This window comes from Ciconia boyciana, chromosome 15 (genome assembly GCF_034638445.1).
Source record: "Ciconia boyciana chromosome 15, ASM3463844v1, whole genome shotgun sequence".
NCBI lineage: Eukaryota > Metazoa > Chordata > Aves > Ciconiiformes > Ciconiidae > Ciconia > Ciconia boyciana.
Genome location: NC_132948.1, coordinates 17,048,629 through 17,064,583, shown reverse-complemented (window position 1 = coordinate 17,064,583; position 15,955 = coordinate 17,048,629). Strand labels below are relative to the sequence as shown.

At 47.7% G+C, this 15,955-nt stretch overlaps 1 protein-coding gene across 3 annotated transcripts in view; it reads right to left on the bottom strand.

Annotated features, from left to right (window-relative positions):
* Positions 1-7,901: 7,901 nt before the first annotated feature.
* The window catches only part of DGCR2 (DiGeorge syndrome critical region gene 2), a 46,892-nt gene continuing 38,838 nt past the window's right edge, over positions 7,902-15,955 (bottom strand). For all 3 annotated transcript variants that reach the window (XM_072879919.1, XM_072879921.1, XM_072879922.1), the window contains 3 exons: positions 12,038-12,190; positions 11,115-11,351; positions 7,902-10,332 (listed from right to left, as the gene is read on the bottom strand). In XM_072879919.1, coding sequence (XP_072736020.1) covers positions 10,091-10,332; positions 11,115-11,351; positions 12,038-12,190 — 632 coding nt within the window. In that variant the 3' untranslated portion in view covers positions 7,902-10,090. The remainder of the gene's footprint in view (positions 10,333-11,114; positions 11,352-12,037; positions 12,191-15,955) is intronic.

Sequence of the window (15,955 nt, the reverse complement as noted above, 5' to 3'; positions counted from 1 at the left end):
GCCGTCAGTAGTCAGAAGGGGCTGGGGGCACCAGCTCTGCCCCATCCCCTCCCCACTCTTTGCAGGTACACGTCGTGGGACAGCCTTTGCCCTCTCCCAGCTTTGGCAACCCCCCAGCCAGCAGCAGGTCCTGCATCCCCCATGCCGGGAGAGCAGCGGCTCCCATCAGGGACCTGATGTGGGGTGGGCAGTGCCATCGGGACCCACAGGCCGAATCCAGTTCATCCGCACAAACAGGGGCCCGACAGGCAACCTCAGCTCCCAGGCTCAGGGCACGGGTGGCCTCTGCAGCTGCGTATGGGGGACCCTCGGCCCCCGGGGTCACCAAGGAGCAGCACAGCGGTGGGGCAGGATTCGCCCCTTTCCCCTCCAGCCGGCGTGAGGCTGCATCATGCCGCGGCGGCTCAGGCTCTTACAGCCGCACAGCACCAGCCAGCCAGGGCAGGCACCGGGGCACAGGCCTCAGCACCCACCCGCGCATCACAGAAGCCCAGCGTGGGCATCCCGTGCTGGGGACTCGGCCGTTCAGCCCCTCAACACAGCGGCAGCGCACGCCGTCCCCACTGTACCTGTCCAGGCAGGTTCCACAGGAGCTGGTTCCACCAGCGGAGCTACGCTCCCGCAGCGGGCAGGTAGGAATGGGGGTGAAAACACAGGAGCGTGGTGTTGTCACATTCTCCTAAAATATCCCTGCCCTCTTCAGGCAGCAGTGGAAGGGAGGCCACGGGGCCCAGCCCGCAGCTCCTCTTGCCGGCACTCGGCCCTGCCGGGAGCACTGCCGGGACACTGCCAGGATGAGCAAACCCGGCAGCAGCACGAGGGCAGCGGGAGGAAGGCTCCTGCTGTCGGCTTGGCCGGGGACAGGCTCTGGCTCAGCAGAGCTGCTTGGCTGCCATGTGCTGCAAGGGGATAATGCACCCGGTGGGGCTCGTCCTCGATGGGGGCTCTTTGGGGCACCTTCGTCCCCCCACAGGCAGAGTCAGCCCCAGGCAGGTGCCTGGGCAGCACCGAGCCACGTGTTTGGGCACCGGCACCGGTCGTAGAGGAGGGCGGCAGCGCAGGGCTCCCCCAGGCTGCTCTGGATTTGTGCCATGGTGGACGCTTGGCCCCTGCTCTGGGGATGAGGTAGTTTGCAGAGGGCTGCGATCATCCTTCCGGAGCAAGCTGCAAAGGACGGGCGGGCGAGGCGGAGGCTCTCACCAGGCCCGCAGCCTCCTGCCCATTGCTGCCAGAAAGGAGAGGAGCTGCTCCAGCATGAGGAGACCAAGACCTCCCTCGGAGACATAAGCCCACCAAGTGGCACAAGCACCTCTGCCACCTGCCCGTGGCGGGACAGCCTGTAGTGCCTGGCAGTGGGGGAGAAGTCCAGACCCTTGGGGGCTCAGGAGCTGATGGTACCCACCACCCCTGGGCTATTCCCCCCCCAGGGCATCAACCAGGGCAGAGGTCGTCCCCAGGACATCCTTTTAGGTTTTCAGGCTTCTCTGATGGTGATTTTTGGCAAGGAGGGCAAGAGTAGAGGCGTCAACACAGAGGACGCGTGGCCGGGAACACCAGCAGCGCCGTGCCGCAGCACGTGACCTGACACGCAGCAGGAACGAGTCCCTTGTCCCATAAAGGGCCCTGCCAGGGCAAGAAGCGGCATGTCTGGCCCGGGGTCCCACAGGGTCCAGAGAGCCCCACACGCCTCGAGGGGGATGCAGAGCCCCGGCAGGGCTCAGCACGGCCCCGCCAAGGGGCAGGAGCGGAGCAAGGAAGCAGAGGGGGCTGCAAGGCACGTGGAAAGGCAGCGGCAGCACCAAAGCGCTGTGCCATACCCCACTCCCGCCCATCCCCGCCTGCCCTGCTCCCCAGGGCACACCGCTGGCTGCTGGCACCAGCACCAGGCAGGAGCAACCTCCAGTTTCTATAGGAACCAGATCAAACCTTGAAAGAGCTGCTCTGTACTTGCCGATCTCTTGCTGCCACGGTGGTGTGGAGCTCACAGCTGATCCTGCAGCTCTGCGCTGTCCTCATAGGGAGAGAGCACGTCCATCATCCTGCCACCACAGAGTAAGGAGGCGGCCGAGGTCCCCGCAGACATGCGTGCTCACGGCACCAAGAACTAGAGCCATGATAGGGGAAAAAATACCGCTAAAAAATAAAAATAGTTACTTAAGCTGCAGCCATCGATCAGTCGTGGGCATGGTGCCACCCTGCTGGGAACCCCCACCACGTGTGCCATCAGCAAGCACTGCACCAGCACACAGCGTAGGTGCCAAGATTGGCTCTTGGAGGTAAATCCTGCGCTGCCGCCTGGGAGCCCAGCCAGGGACCTGGGCTGACGGGGACAGTGACAAGACAAGGACTTGAGCCGCCAGAGCATGGTTCACATCACCCAGGGAGAGGGGCATGAAGGGTTGTGGGCATGCAGAGAAGCAGGTGCAGTGGGGAGGTGAAGTTCAAGGGGAACAAATACTCCAGCCACTTCTGATTTTCCATTAAAATCTTTCATCTCTGTAATAAGCTGCCGCTAGCCATGGGAGAAAGCTGGGAGCAGGGCAGGGAGTGTAGCCAGTGCCAGCACAAAGGAGGCACTGTGGCTGGCAGATGCGCACTGACCACACGCTGCTGCACAGCCCCTTCATTCTTCCTGCGCTCCTGCTGTCACCGGGGTCAGCGACATCTCCCCCCGCCCGGCGAGGCCGGACAGCCCCCACGGCCTGGCACTCCCCAGGGTCACTGCCAGCACACAGCCCCTACACATGTCCGACCCACGCCCCCAAGGCCCCGGCATTCTCCCACGGGATGAGCACCAGACACGCCATGCTGCTAATTACCCTCCCAGGAAAATGCATTTTAAGCTGGTAAGAGCTTACAGCAGAAGGCTGCCCAGCAATGCCCCTGCCACAGCATCTGAGTGTCCATGCTGACAGCCATCCCCCTTGCACAGGGTGCAGGGGGGGACACACAGCTCTGAGTGGGAGTGGTGGTGAGCCCCGGGAGCAGTGGCTGTGCTCTGGGCGCTCCTGGCTGCTCCCTGCAGCATCGCCCCTGTCCCCAGGAGACGAGAGGGCAGGAGGGAAGGGCAAGTTGTATCTGCACAGGGTCTTGCGGTGTCAGCAGAGCCCCACGGGGTCCCTGCCACACTGAGCCCCCCCAAGCGCTCACAACATCAGGCAGCTGCTATAGAGACACACTTGTCCCCCATGAGACCAGCAGCGTAGGAAGGGCTGCATCCCATTGCCCTCAGCTGAACCGGCACCTCTTGGCCCAGAGATGAAGATCTGGGAGCTGCGCTGGTTCAGGTCCAGCAGCGACAGAGGTGGCTGCGGTGGCAGCTGCCCTCTGCAGGTGCAGGAAAGGGAGAGCAGAGCCTTCCGTGGCACCCACGGTGACGATGGCACTGCACGCTGACTGCTTTCAGCAATAAACGCATCCTGCGGCCACGAGCAGGGCACAGGGACAGCCCAGCAATGCTGCGGGGACTTGTTCTGCAGCACTCACAGCAAACACTGCGAGCCCAGCAGCTCATAAAAAAAAACAAAAACAAACAAAAAAACCCAACACAAGTGTTTCTAGGACCTGAGTTCCCAGCCCAGAGTGTGGGCAGGCATCACTGGGGCCAGGTCTGGACTATGCAAAAAAGGAGATGCTGCTTTTTCCCCCGTGCCTGAAAACAGCCCCTCTCACAGCGGGCTGGGATCAGGAGGTCAACTGAATTTTAATTCTTAAACTACTTCCCCCAGGTAAAGCAGATTTGACCCTGCATGGCTCCAGAAAATCAGACTGCAGCACTTGTACCGCAGGCCATCTACAGAGCTGTCACCAGGACAGGGTTGAGGACGCAGGGGATCTGCAGCCCCGTGGCACTGCACTCGCTGCCCAGACTGCTCCGGAAGAGAGGCAGGGGCAGGAGCCCGCAGCACAGCGTTTCGCACTCCAAGAGGGCCCACCCTCCGACCAGCACACTGACCATGCCAACACTTGGGAGTCTCCAGCTGTGTTGCTACAGCTGTAGCGCGTACAGCATGTACAGCTGCTGCCGAGTACCTGCTACAGGACAAGTAACTTCCACAGCAGCGCCCGGCCCAGGGGAGGAGACGGCAGCGATGCCGAGCACTCCTTGCTGGGACAGAAGAGATGCGACACTCTGAGTCAGAGTTGGTGTTGCTCCATCCCGTATCCCACCAGCCTGCCAGCTCCAGCTGCAAGCCTGCATTACTAAACCAGCACAACTGTTTAGAGAGGCTTATTTATCTAGCAAGGTCTTTTGGGCGAATATTCCCTGCTATCAGCCAGCTTTATTAAATCATTTAGAGTTACAGGCTCTTTCGAGAGAGGCAGCATCACGTCCCAGCTCACTGCAGGCCAAGGGGACTGGCGGCAGGAGAGCCACCGCTCCCACTACGCACCCCGGCTCGTTTCGTTCCCCCTCAGCTCCAGGGGGAATTGCAACCGCCTGGACTGTAACGCAGTCAAGCAGCCCGGGGTCGGCTGGAGCAGACACGCCATCTGCTGTACATCTCCCCGCAAGACGGACGGGTCCCACCGCCGGACGGCAAATCCCCCGCACGCCCCAGAACAGGGCGCTCGGCCCAGGCTCCTCCTGCCAGCCCACCCACGGCCACCCCAGGGCCGCCCTCCAGCCCCCCTACCACGCAGGGGGTGTAAAACACAACTAAGGGAAGAGCGTAGTACCCAAAACCTTCCTTTAGGCATCTGATGAAAAGTTTGGAGTTCGAATTTTGGAATAGCTGAAGAGGTCAGGACAGCCGGATCTCTCATCGGGCTTTTCTAGCAGCCTCCCCGGCGCTGGGCGCGCGGAGGCAGCACAGCTGAGTGCTAACACTGTCCCCCTCCCACGCCACGTCACCCCTCCGACCGACTCGGTTCGTTCCCCAGAGCCCCGCGCTGGGAGCTGGGGGTCCGAACAGCTCCCCTGTCCCACACAACCACCTGCCCCTCAGGCCCAGAGGCTTGGCATCCTCCCCACGGGTTTGGAGAGGGGCAGCAGGAGCAGGCTGCGCTTCACCTGCTTAGGTATACAGCCAAGACTTTCTTAAAATCACAGTAACGTAGGTAAATTCCACTGGAATGTGTACACAAAGGGACTTGGGCAGCCTCCCTGCTTGAAGTTAAATGCGTCTATTGATCTTTTCGCAAGATCACAGCTCAGAAGCATGATTTAACAAGACGTTCCTTCGCAATGCTGAGGAACCACATCGATGCAGAAATCAGGAGACACTGGAACAGGCCATTTCTCTTACAGAACACAATTTATTTGGCATTTGGATGAAATGTTTCTCACAGCATCTTGAGAAAAAAAAAAGATTAGTGCCAACCCCAAAGAAAGAAGTTAAAACAAAAAACCAGTGTCACAGGGACTGAATTATTATAGTATCAAATTTAAATTCTACATGGTATTTCACAGAATATCAAAATCTTTTATACACTGCCACAGTTAAGTCCAGTCACAAACCAACTACACAGGAGAAGCCTGCAAATGCAGCGTTGGCTAAAATTATTTTCCAGGAGAAGGTAAAAAGCAGTGTCTCATTCTCTCTCGCAGCCTCCCAGGCATCTGCCAGCCCGACACTCGGGGTACTGCAAGCGCAGCATCTCCACTGGCATCGACTCCAACCCACTCAACGTTCAAGGTGCACAACACTGGAAAATTAAAGCTATGTCGTACCGTAGCAGGCAGGTAATGCAGGCGGCTGTTAGGGGAAGCAGATCTTTACTGCCAAAAGCGTCTATTCCAAAGAAACAAGTATTTAATTTGGAACTGGGGAACGTCAGAAGCAAAATGTATGAACTTTGATTTGCCTCCTCTACACTAATCTGCTCTAATTTTAGGGTCCAGCTCCCAACTTGCAAGGGAAATTTAAAAGACATTTCTGTATATTGCATGTTCCTTAGCTAGGGAGACAAAAGATGTTTCAGCAACAAAAAAAAACCACCCAAAAAAACCACCACGTCTTATGGATTGTGTGAGGCAACATTGAAATTTCAGTGCTTTGCCACTGAAAATCCACATCTGAAAGATAAAAACATCTTTAAAAACAGCTTCAAATTCATTTAACATTAGATGGGAAAAGAACAGTAATTACTGGTCACAAAAACATTTTCTTCCCAAGTGAAACTCAAGAGACATGAACAGGCCATCACCCTGTGACACCTATAGAGGCAGAGCACCCGCCGACTGCAAGATTAAGCCTTCAGAAAAAATTTTGCACCTACTTAATTCTTCTAGATCAGTGTCCTGCCATGAATAGGTAAAGGAATAGTCTGAGGCTCAAAACTAGACAAGAATGAACATTATGCAGACAAGCTCTTTGTACATCTGAATGACAGTTTTGATCTTCTAGCACAGAATGAAACCCACCATCCTTCTAATGTTACAATACTCTACAACTCACCTAGTAAAAAAATTAGAGGCTGCTGTAAGACTGTGTACAGGTATCACCGATAACAGTGATAGAAGTGAATATCTAGGGCTGTTCTTGAAGGAACAGCAGAGACCTCAATATGGCACCACAGTACGTCGTAAGGATACTGAATCTGAGGAGCGGTTTTGTCCGAGGCCACAACAGGAGGTGCGAGCCCTGCGCAGAACCGAGCGCTGCGACTTTACAACGACTGCAGTCAAGGACATCCCAAGAGAAATGCATTCTCTGCTCACGCGTGCTGCCAGGGATGATGTGGTAATGCCATCTCCCCCGCTGGGTCTGGAGGGACATTTGGGATGCATCAGTAGTTAGGAAAAACATCCAGAGAAGTGAACGGGGGGGGTGGGGGGGTGGGGGGGAATCAATGCACGAAACAACTCCAAAGATCTCATCAATCTAATGGCAATCAAAACAGAAAGGTCTTCCTCAGACAAGCATCAACCCTCCGTAATTGGTGCTCAGGACAAACTGCTTACCAGTCACCTTGCCAAGGGCAAGGAAAGTTTGCTGAGGAGTCAACTGCTGTAACTCTTCCCCAGTTGGTCCAGAAGTCTGAGTAGTTGTGACATTTTCTGCTACAAAGGCTCTTACACCAAGAGAAAGTATTCAATATGAAAATGCTACATTAAAAAGGGGAAAAAATAACAATTTTATTGCCAAATTAGAAGCTCACCAAGAGGTAAATGAGCTGTACTTAGTGAGCTGCTCTGTTCAAGGCAAAATTTCCCTTGTTTACAGTTAAGATGAAGGACAGCGGAAAAGAGAGAAAATAGCAGCCTCCATGCCAATATACAGGTGGGAAAGGCTCAGAAGCAATGGGGAAAATATCACACCAAGGCTTCTACAAAGAAGCCTCCATTGGGAATAGCTACAACAAGGAGCCACCATGAAGTTGCCAGTTGTAACAGAGCTTATTTTCAAATAAAATTCACCACAGAACCGAAAGTAAAATAAAAAAAGTGTCGAACAGATTCCCGCAGTGTTAGGAGAAGTGTGAGGTGAGGTATCCGTTCACCTCAGCCACAAAACACAGCTTCAGAGACTAAACCAAGCCAAAAGGCCTTTTGTTATTGTGCTAGGATACTACAATGAACAAATATTCCATCTGGCTTCAAAAGAGATTGGAAGTTTTCTATTTTGCACTGCTAACAAAATATTTTTCAGGAACAGATTGTAGTAGCATAGACTTTGCATCCTACTTAAGTGTACACTATCACAGCCTGCCCTACAACAGAGTGTAGCCAGCTTGAGAGAAGTATTAACCCTAAGAGCCTAGTTTATATCCCAGTGCTTAACTTCACCTAGCTGGACGCAGCACAAAGGTTACTGTCTACAGTATGTGTATATATATATCTATATATATAGATAGATATCTATATATATCTCGCCACCCAGAAACACACACACGCACACATGCATTCGTACCTATAAAACTAAAGAAAAATCAGTACATACAATGTATAAAACGTATGAATGTGCTCAAAAATGCACAAAACCCGCTTTATTTTCATACTTCAGAAATGGTCAATAATTTGTATGCAGGGTTCTGACTACTGCTATCCATCCACTTCATTAGACCAGGACTTGAACTCAGAGGAGGAGACAGTAAGGGATCCCACAGGGTGGAAAATTGCTCCTCATTTCGTATCACTGCTGTTAGAGCCAGTCAAACCAGAGAGCACAACGCAGGCGGTGGTATGGCTCCAGGCAGAGAGGCTTCCTAACAGTGCTTCCTCCCACTCGTGTGCCAGCAGCGCACCCCAGAACTGTGATTCACGCTCTCCGATGGATTCAAGATTGTTAGCAAGTGTCTGAATGTCAAGACACCAGATATGATCTCAATAACGAAACTCAGTTTTCTGTGCAAAAGGAGTTGAATTGTCAAGACCAATCCCCAAGTACAGTATAAGCCTATAGGCAAGACACAGAATAGAAAGTAGCAGCATATTCAATGGGGAAAGAGTCAGCTGCACTGGGAAACCACAACAGTGGGGTAGGATTTGTCATACAGTATGATTTCTCATCATTACTAGAAAAATAGATCACATACACACTCCCATGCAGTGTTTTCTTCCTGTCCCTCTAGGCTTGTACCCTTCATAAGGTAACAGGAGAACACTCACAAGGGGCATCCTTTACAAATTCCTTATAATTCATCTCATCTGCTGACTGCTACAGTAAGTCAAGGAGAAGCAGAGGCAAGAGGAGGACAGGGGGAAAAAGAGTAAATTATTTGTACACTGAAATCCAAACTTAAATTTAAAATCACCTGTAAAGTTATTTTGCACTCATTATCAAAACCAACAGTGCTTAACTTTGGGTTTAGTGAAGGAGTGAATGAATCTTTTTGCCATCTGTAAATTAACGTAAAGAGTTCAATCTGAGAGTTCTTCATCAAATTTAAGATGACCTATCAGTCTGAAGCAAACTGCTGTATTGATTTAAGTACACTAACCTCATTATAACCCCTCGTGGGACCTGGATAAATGGTTTGGGGGGCACAGGGGAAATCCCTAGAATAGGGTTGGCAATTTACGGGACTCCGATAAGGAACAAGTGTCCAATTAGAATTAAACATCACGTGTAGTGGGTGTTGATCACTGTTTTTAAATGGTATTTGTAGAACTGTAAAGAAGTGAAATGGAGGGGAGGGAACACACTTACATGCTAAATATAGCATGCAATAAGAAAAGCAAGAACGATGGTCTTTTATCCAGGCCAGTCTTATGCACCTGTTCACTGTAAAGGAATTAAACTACAAAGAAAAATATCTCAATCTTCCTTATGGGATTATAACAAACAGGGGTTTCATATAGTGAAGTCAGACTGCATCAAATTGCTCCCCGTCTCTTCCCTAAAGTACTACCTAACACACGAGGATTCTACCGAAGGGACACAAGCATTACACAGACCTAGTTTTCTTTATGGGCCAGAAGTTAAACTGACAGTATGAGATTTTGCAGCTACCAACAACAAATAATTGTAATTGCAAATCCTAGTTTTCTTAGTCACTTGTCACAGATTGGGTAGATCATTCACCCTCCAGTCCCTATGGTGTTCTGAAACAGCAAGGCAGATCAAAACACACCGATGTTTTATACTGTGTAACTCTTACTTGGTGGCATGTGTTTTAGCTTCCCAGTGCTCCCACTCTGTAAAACAGGCCCCCAGCCCCTTCCCCTGCAGTTCCATCTTCTCTGCCTTTTCCAAGTGTAGCACTGAAGCAAGAGAGAAAGCAATTGATTGAACGGTGACTGCCCCCACCCTCCTTTTCCATCAACTGTTCCCCGGGTCCAGTGGTATCCAGCCAAATCCAAGCAGCTTTTGATGTAGATTTTGTTTCCTCTCAGGTTAAGAAAACAAACAAACAAACTACCCATACTTTTCACCTCCTTAGAAGTCAAAGGAATTCTCTGCACTCTTTTCCATAGCCAATGGAAAAAAAGAGCAGTTATACAATCCATATTTACAGGACAAACCGATTAGTGAATGAATAACGACAGCCAAAAAACAAGAGGCACAATCCTAATCTAGAACATAAAAGCAGTGTTCAAAAAACAAAGTGGAGATTCCTTCTGAAGTTCAAACCACGGATTAGTGTTTGTCTGTGCAAACAGTTGCTAAAACTATTTCTGACCGGCAGTCGGCTTTTCACTCCTTTATACAATGGTATTGAGAGAACAGTGGCTGTGACGGCTGCCCGCAAGAGTTTCTGCCGGTGTGTTTTCATTTAGCGGTGTGTCAGGAGGGACAAGAAAGGTGCTGCTGTCAGCAGAGTCTTCCAGCTCCACTGGAGAAGGACCAACTGAAGGAGGAAGTGATCCCTCTGTAAGCTGTGGGGATACATCACAGTTTCCTAGCGATGGAGGACTGCTTTGCACAGTCTGAGAAAGAACTCCATCTGCAAAGGACAAAAAACAAGCAGAATCAGAACGTGAAGTATATCATTTCACATTCCCAAATAGATTTACTATCTGTATTTCTGGTAGCTCTGAGTTTTTCCTGGTTTTGCATTAATGCACAAAGAGATGACACTGCAAAAAAGGAAAATTATGTAGCAAAAATAAAACTTTGATATATAAATAAGATACTTGCACTAATCAGGCTCACTTATCTTGTGAGATATGCTGCTGTAAAATCCCAAATTGGAATGATTTCTACAGTATGTGAATATCACAGCTGCAAAACTGAAGAGCACTGGATGAATCATTAGAAAGTGATATTTTTGGTCAATTTCTGGGGGGTGTGGGTGGGGGAAGTGGGGAGGAGAGAAGATGCCGGATATATTCTATTCAAAATCTCTCGTACTTGATATTTGTTCTACTTTTTAATACCAATCTCTATAGACCTATCTCCAAAAGACCAGAAAAGGTACCAGCATAGTGGAAACTACGTAACCAGGTAACCCATCCAAGGTAAGGCCTGAAAATAGGTAAGGTCTAAGAGTTCAACTGCTTGCAGCATGGATTCCACTTGTAATTTAGGTGATCCAAAGAACCTTTGAGAAAAGGTTAATGATACATTTTAACAAAAGACTTTTCCATCACAGAAATAGGGGATTTGATCGTGAAAGATATGTTCCCATCACAATCACTAACACACATGATTATAGTTTTAAAAAAAAAAAATCTACCCTCTAGCCAAAATGAAAAAGAGGAAGAAAAGAAGTTATTGCCTGCGTACCTGGAGTGGAACAAAGGATGCTGTCTGGATTGACAGAAGCCTCATAAGGAGGAGGTGGGTCATCTGGATGTTGAATATCTGGATACTTGTAAGCAGTATAGGGTGGAGGCGGATCATGGAAATGAAATGCCCCACCTTCCCCATCATCTGAAAGATGCAGTGGAGTAAGGCCAGTTCCAAAACCATCGGGACCATAATCAAACCCAGGCATCCTGCGGCCCAAGTTAAAATGGTGCACTATTTCAAGAGAAGAAAAAAGAAGTGACTTTATCCCATGCTTTCTTCTTCAATTTAAGGCAGACCTCAACACCTTTTTCCACTTTTCTCACCCAAGGAACTCATGTCTCCTGAAGACCTAAAAAAGTCTACATAACCTATACAAGTCAACTCACTGCAGTTACACAACGATAGTCAGGCCCACTTGCTCCCAGCCTGCTTGTCCTGCGTCACATCTAAATTTGTATCTAACCTCTTCAAACTAAGAAGATCATTCACACATAGAAGATATTTCAGATTTGGACCACATACAAACAAAAAAATATATTTCCATTATCAGCTTAAAAAGTTCAAGTTTGAAGAACCTACCAAGACACACACACACACAGGCACAGTCAAAAGGAAGACCATGACATTTCTCACCTTTACGTACATCAATCTGTCAATAATAAGCATGAGGCACAAGGTAAGTGTTTTTATAAAACTTTTTTTCTTTGAATGTGGAGTGGTTCAGAGAACCAAAACTTGTACAAACCATGATCAGTTCAGGCAGCCAGTGCAGAGCTACATTTGGGTACAGTACTGACTAGAATCTATAACCAGACTTCCGCTGACGTTTTCCACAGATTTGTATTTCTTCTGCTCTCTTTGTTCTGAAGCACATACACTACTTAGACCAAGACTTGTTACAGATACAGGCTACTTACAATTTGCTCCAATCAAAGACTCTATGCGCTCTCTCCGCCTCTGGCGTAGCCGGTGGACCATGAAAAGCAGCAGAGAGAGGATGAGGAAGGAGGAAATGCAGCTAACGATCAGACGCATTCCACCGGCCATTGAGTCAAACAAACTGTTGCCATCTGTTACATAAAACATATAAAAGTAGTCTGTTACTTTTGTTCAAGACTCATTTTTCTTGATGTTCTTCTGTCAGTAATGGAGAGATAAACGCAGAGTGGAGATCCATTAGCCTGGTTTAACACTCCTCCATATTTCAAAAATTTAAGAAAATTATGAATCATCAGGTGATTTATCTATTTATTGCAAGAAGATCTAAACATTTCTAAACATATCTTAATCAGCGAAAGGGACAAAATGTTGAAGGCTTCAGGTCTCTGAAAACAGGAAAAAGGAAAGGTTAACAGCATTTTGCACAGCCATTTGTCTCCCTGGCATGGCTGAGATGTTATACTAAAGAGGACAGCAGGTCTGGAAGCTATGGGAAAGGCCTGAGAATTCTTTCTGCATGACTTCGGACATCTTGACTTTTACATTTCCAACAACAAAACCTCTAAACATTGTCATTATCACCAAGGTGTGATCATCTAAACTCCATGTGTCATTGGTACCTTGGTTAGCACCATTAAGTGACAGGAACTAAAAATACCTTAAAAAGGTGAATCAACATGATAATCACCTTTCAGGAACTGAAGAGATTAAGGTAAACAGGAATTAAATCTTTTCCTAGAATCACATAGAAAGCAAGTGGCAGAACATGAAACAGACCGAGGAGCTTAGGACTTTGAGAGCTCTATACCATTGCTAACCAGATCCATGCTTGGAAGGCTGTTGCGAGCAAGTGATCACTGTTCTACCAGTGCCAGACACGAGAGGTATTATTTTTTCACAACTCAACTAATTGCACTTGGTTATGCTTAAGTAGCACGCACACATACAGATACTCTACACAAAGAAAAATGACCTAAAAATGACTATGCTGTGTTCTTTGCACCAATTTCCTGTTAAAGAGCTCTGAATGAGCAACACATCCAGGTTAGGTGTGGATAAGAAATGGATGAAGCAGCTGCACAACCTGGTCACCTAGTGCTACAGCACAGAAGTACTACCAGGTACAAAGCCCCCTCCCCAGCCACCGCAGAGACACCGCACTTCCTAGAGCAACCAGCCAGAGCCTGGCCACCTCTCCTTTCCCACACCCACCACAGCTGCAAGAGCTCTCTCAATACTTGTCCTTTCACGAACAGCAGCTAAAGCTGTATCAAAGATTCCTTACAAAAGAAAGCTAAAAGCCTCACAAAAATTGTAAGCACTGACTTGCTACAAATGCTAGTAACAGAAAAATCCATCTAATTTATACATCGTTAAAGTACATGGCTAACAGGCTGGTATTTATTACGTAATGCATTATTGGCAACAAGAAATTCATTTAATGGTGCACTATGCATAGAGCTCGAACATTACACCCTCTCAAATCTGGCTGTGCAGTACAAAAGCCTCTGTGCTGTCAAACCTTTTAGCAACTCTTACTGTCAGAGCGTAAAGCAATGCAGTCATGCACCTACCAACCAACACACCCTCCTGAACACTACAGACCTGCCGTTGTTCCTCCTCCGTTTTACAGCAATGCCGACTTGATGAACACCATAAATTAGCGCTAATAACTGCCTTAAATGAAGTGACTTAAGTAAAATATACACACAGGCAAGCATGATGCAACCTTGCAGGCAGAAAGCCTGACTTCCATGTATTCTCTTTAGGCCAGCTACAGCCGCAATTCTTGGACCTTCTGGGGCGTCTTGGGCCTCTATCACACTGCTCCCAGCCTGGGAGAGCTCCTAATGTTCAACCTGTCTGGCTGGATAAACTATTGTCAAGTCAAGTCCTAGATTAAAAAAAAGACAAAGACTCAGCTTGTACAGAACAAGATAAGTCATCACAGAGATTTCCAACCCACATAAATACAAACAGATTATTTCAGAAAGGCTGTTTTACATTCAATACAGTCGTAATATCCTGTAACTGCACCAGTTTAGTCACTAGAAAAGCTTCTGCACCATCAGCTCTTTCAAAGTGTTTTCTTTCTTTTATTACCTTTTCACAAATAAGAGTTGCAGGTCTGTCTAAACAAGAGCCACATAGAAAAATTATTTTCTACCACATCCATGGAGCAGCAATAGACAGAATACCTCTGTTTCAGCATTAGTACATGAAAGATTTTCCTCTGCTATTTATCTTCAACTAGATGAGAAGCATCTTTCAAGAGAGTATAGCTGTGATTGCTCAGCTTACTCCTACCACTGAAAGACTCCCCTACTACCAAGTCCTTGAGTAATATTCGTTATCCACTTGAAATCATTGCTCACCCACTCACACTGCGAGAGCCGATTACCTGCCAACCCAACAGCAGGACTTATTTCCCCTCGGTCTCTCCTTGGGTGATTAATTTACTTACTGTTGATTAGTAAACTGTTTTCTTTCCTTCACAACAGAGCTTAGGGAAGATATATGTAAGAATTGGACAAAGATAAATACATGCTGATTAAAGAAAGTAATTAATTAATTTTGTCATCTGGAATAGTCATTTATAAACACCCAGAAGGAAAACTGAAATGCTTCATTTAAAAATTTCAGTGTTTATCACTAGCTGAAGTAACTTCATTATGAAGGAAGTTTGACAACTGCTTGATGATTCTTCTCTCAAAAACTAAGTCACTAAAAAAACAGAACACTTCAGGCAAGAGTATAATGAAACAGTCTTATCTAGCATCAGTACAGAAAGAAGAGCTTAAGGATCAGAAAGGATGTGGTAAAATACACTCTTCAAATCAGTATTCATGAAATAGTTAAGACCCACAGCAATAAGCAAGGATTAAAGAACACAGCACAAGGTTATCCCAGGTCATCTTATCCTGTCTGCTGGATGATGCTTTGCTGACACTGTTCCTGAAGATAAAAAAAAGTGAAGACAAAGTCTTAACTCTGCTCATAAGAGTAGGAGGAAGAATCCTGCTTTTCCCCCACTATTTCACCGACCAACCTGCAACACTAGCTACAAACATCTCTTAAGCTTAAACCTCAGAACAAATGTGAATGACAGCAAGAAGGAGCCAGTGGCCTTTAATGATTAACTTCTGTAGTTAAGATAAATAAGAAAGACTGCAAATTTGGAAGCCAATAAGCACCCGTTTTTTTTGTAACAGACTGAAACAGAAGCTTCTGATGGGAAGAGTTGACCTTCCGTGTTTTCCATAGGAGTTCAGAACAATAGTTTCTTAGTGCACTCAGATAAGATTAGGTTCTTTTAAAATACCAGGAAATAACAGTATCACAGAATGGTTGAGGTTGGAAGGGACATCCTGAGATCATCTAGTCCAACCCCTGCTCAAGCAGCATCAGCTAGAGCAGGTTGCCCAGGACAGAGTCAATTGGGCATTGAATATCCCCACAGATGGAGACTCCACAAGCAACCTGCTCCAGTATTTGACCACCCTCACAGTAAATTCCAAGTAAGATCCATTTCTTTTCGCAGGTGTCTCTACAGAAAAATAACCACCCCAAAAAATCTACATCCCCAAATGGTGACTGACAAACAGTTCAGTCAGTCAACTGAAGACTTTACTGATCCAAAACAAGCAGCTGCACTGAGATGCCAAATCCAATAGGCAAGGTTGCATGTCCTGATTATTACTGAAACTCTATATAATTTATAAACTTTGCTTCCCACGTGATCCCTGCATGCAAACTTACACACACATAAATGCTCATGTCCAGAAAAATGATGCTTAATTACCGCTCAAGAGAAGTCTTTTCTTTTCACAACAACTAAACATGACAAAGGAACCATGCAAGACGGTCTACTAAAAATCCACAGTAGTGTCAACCTC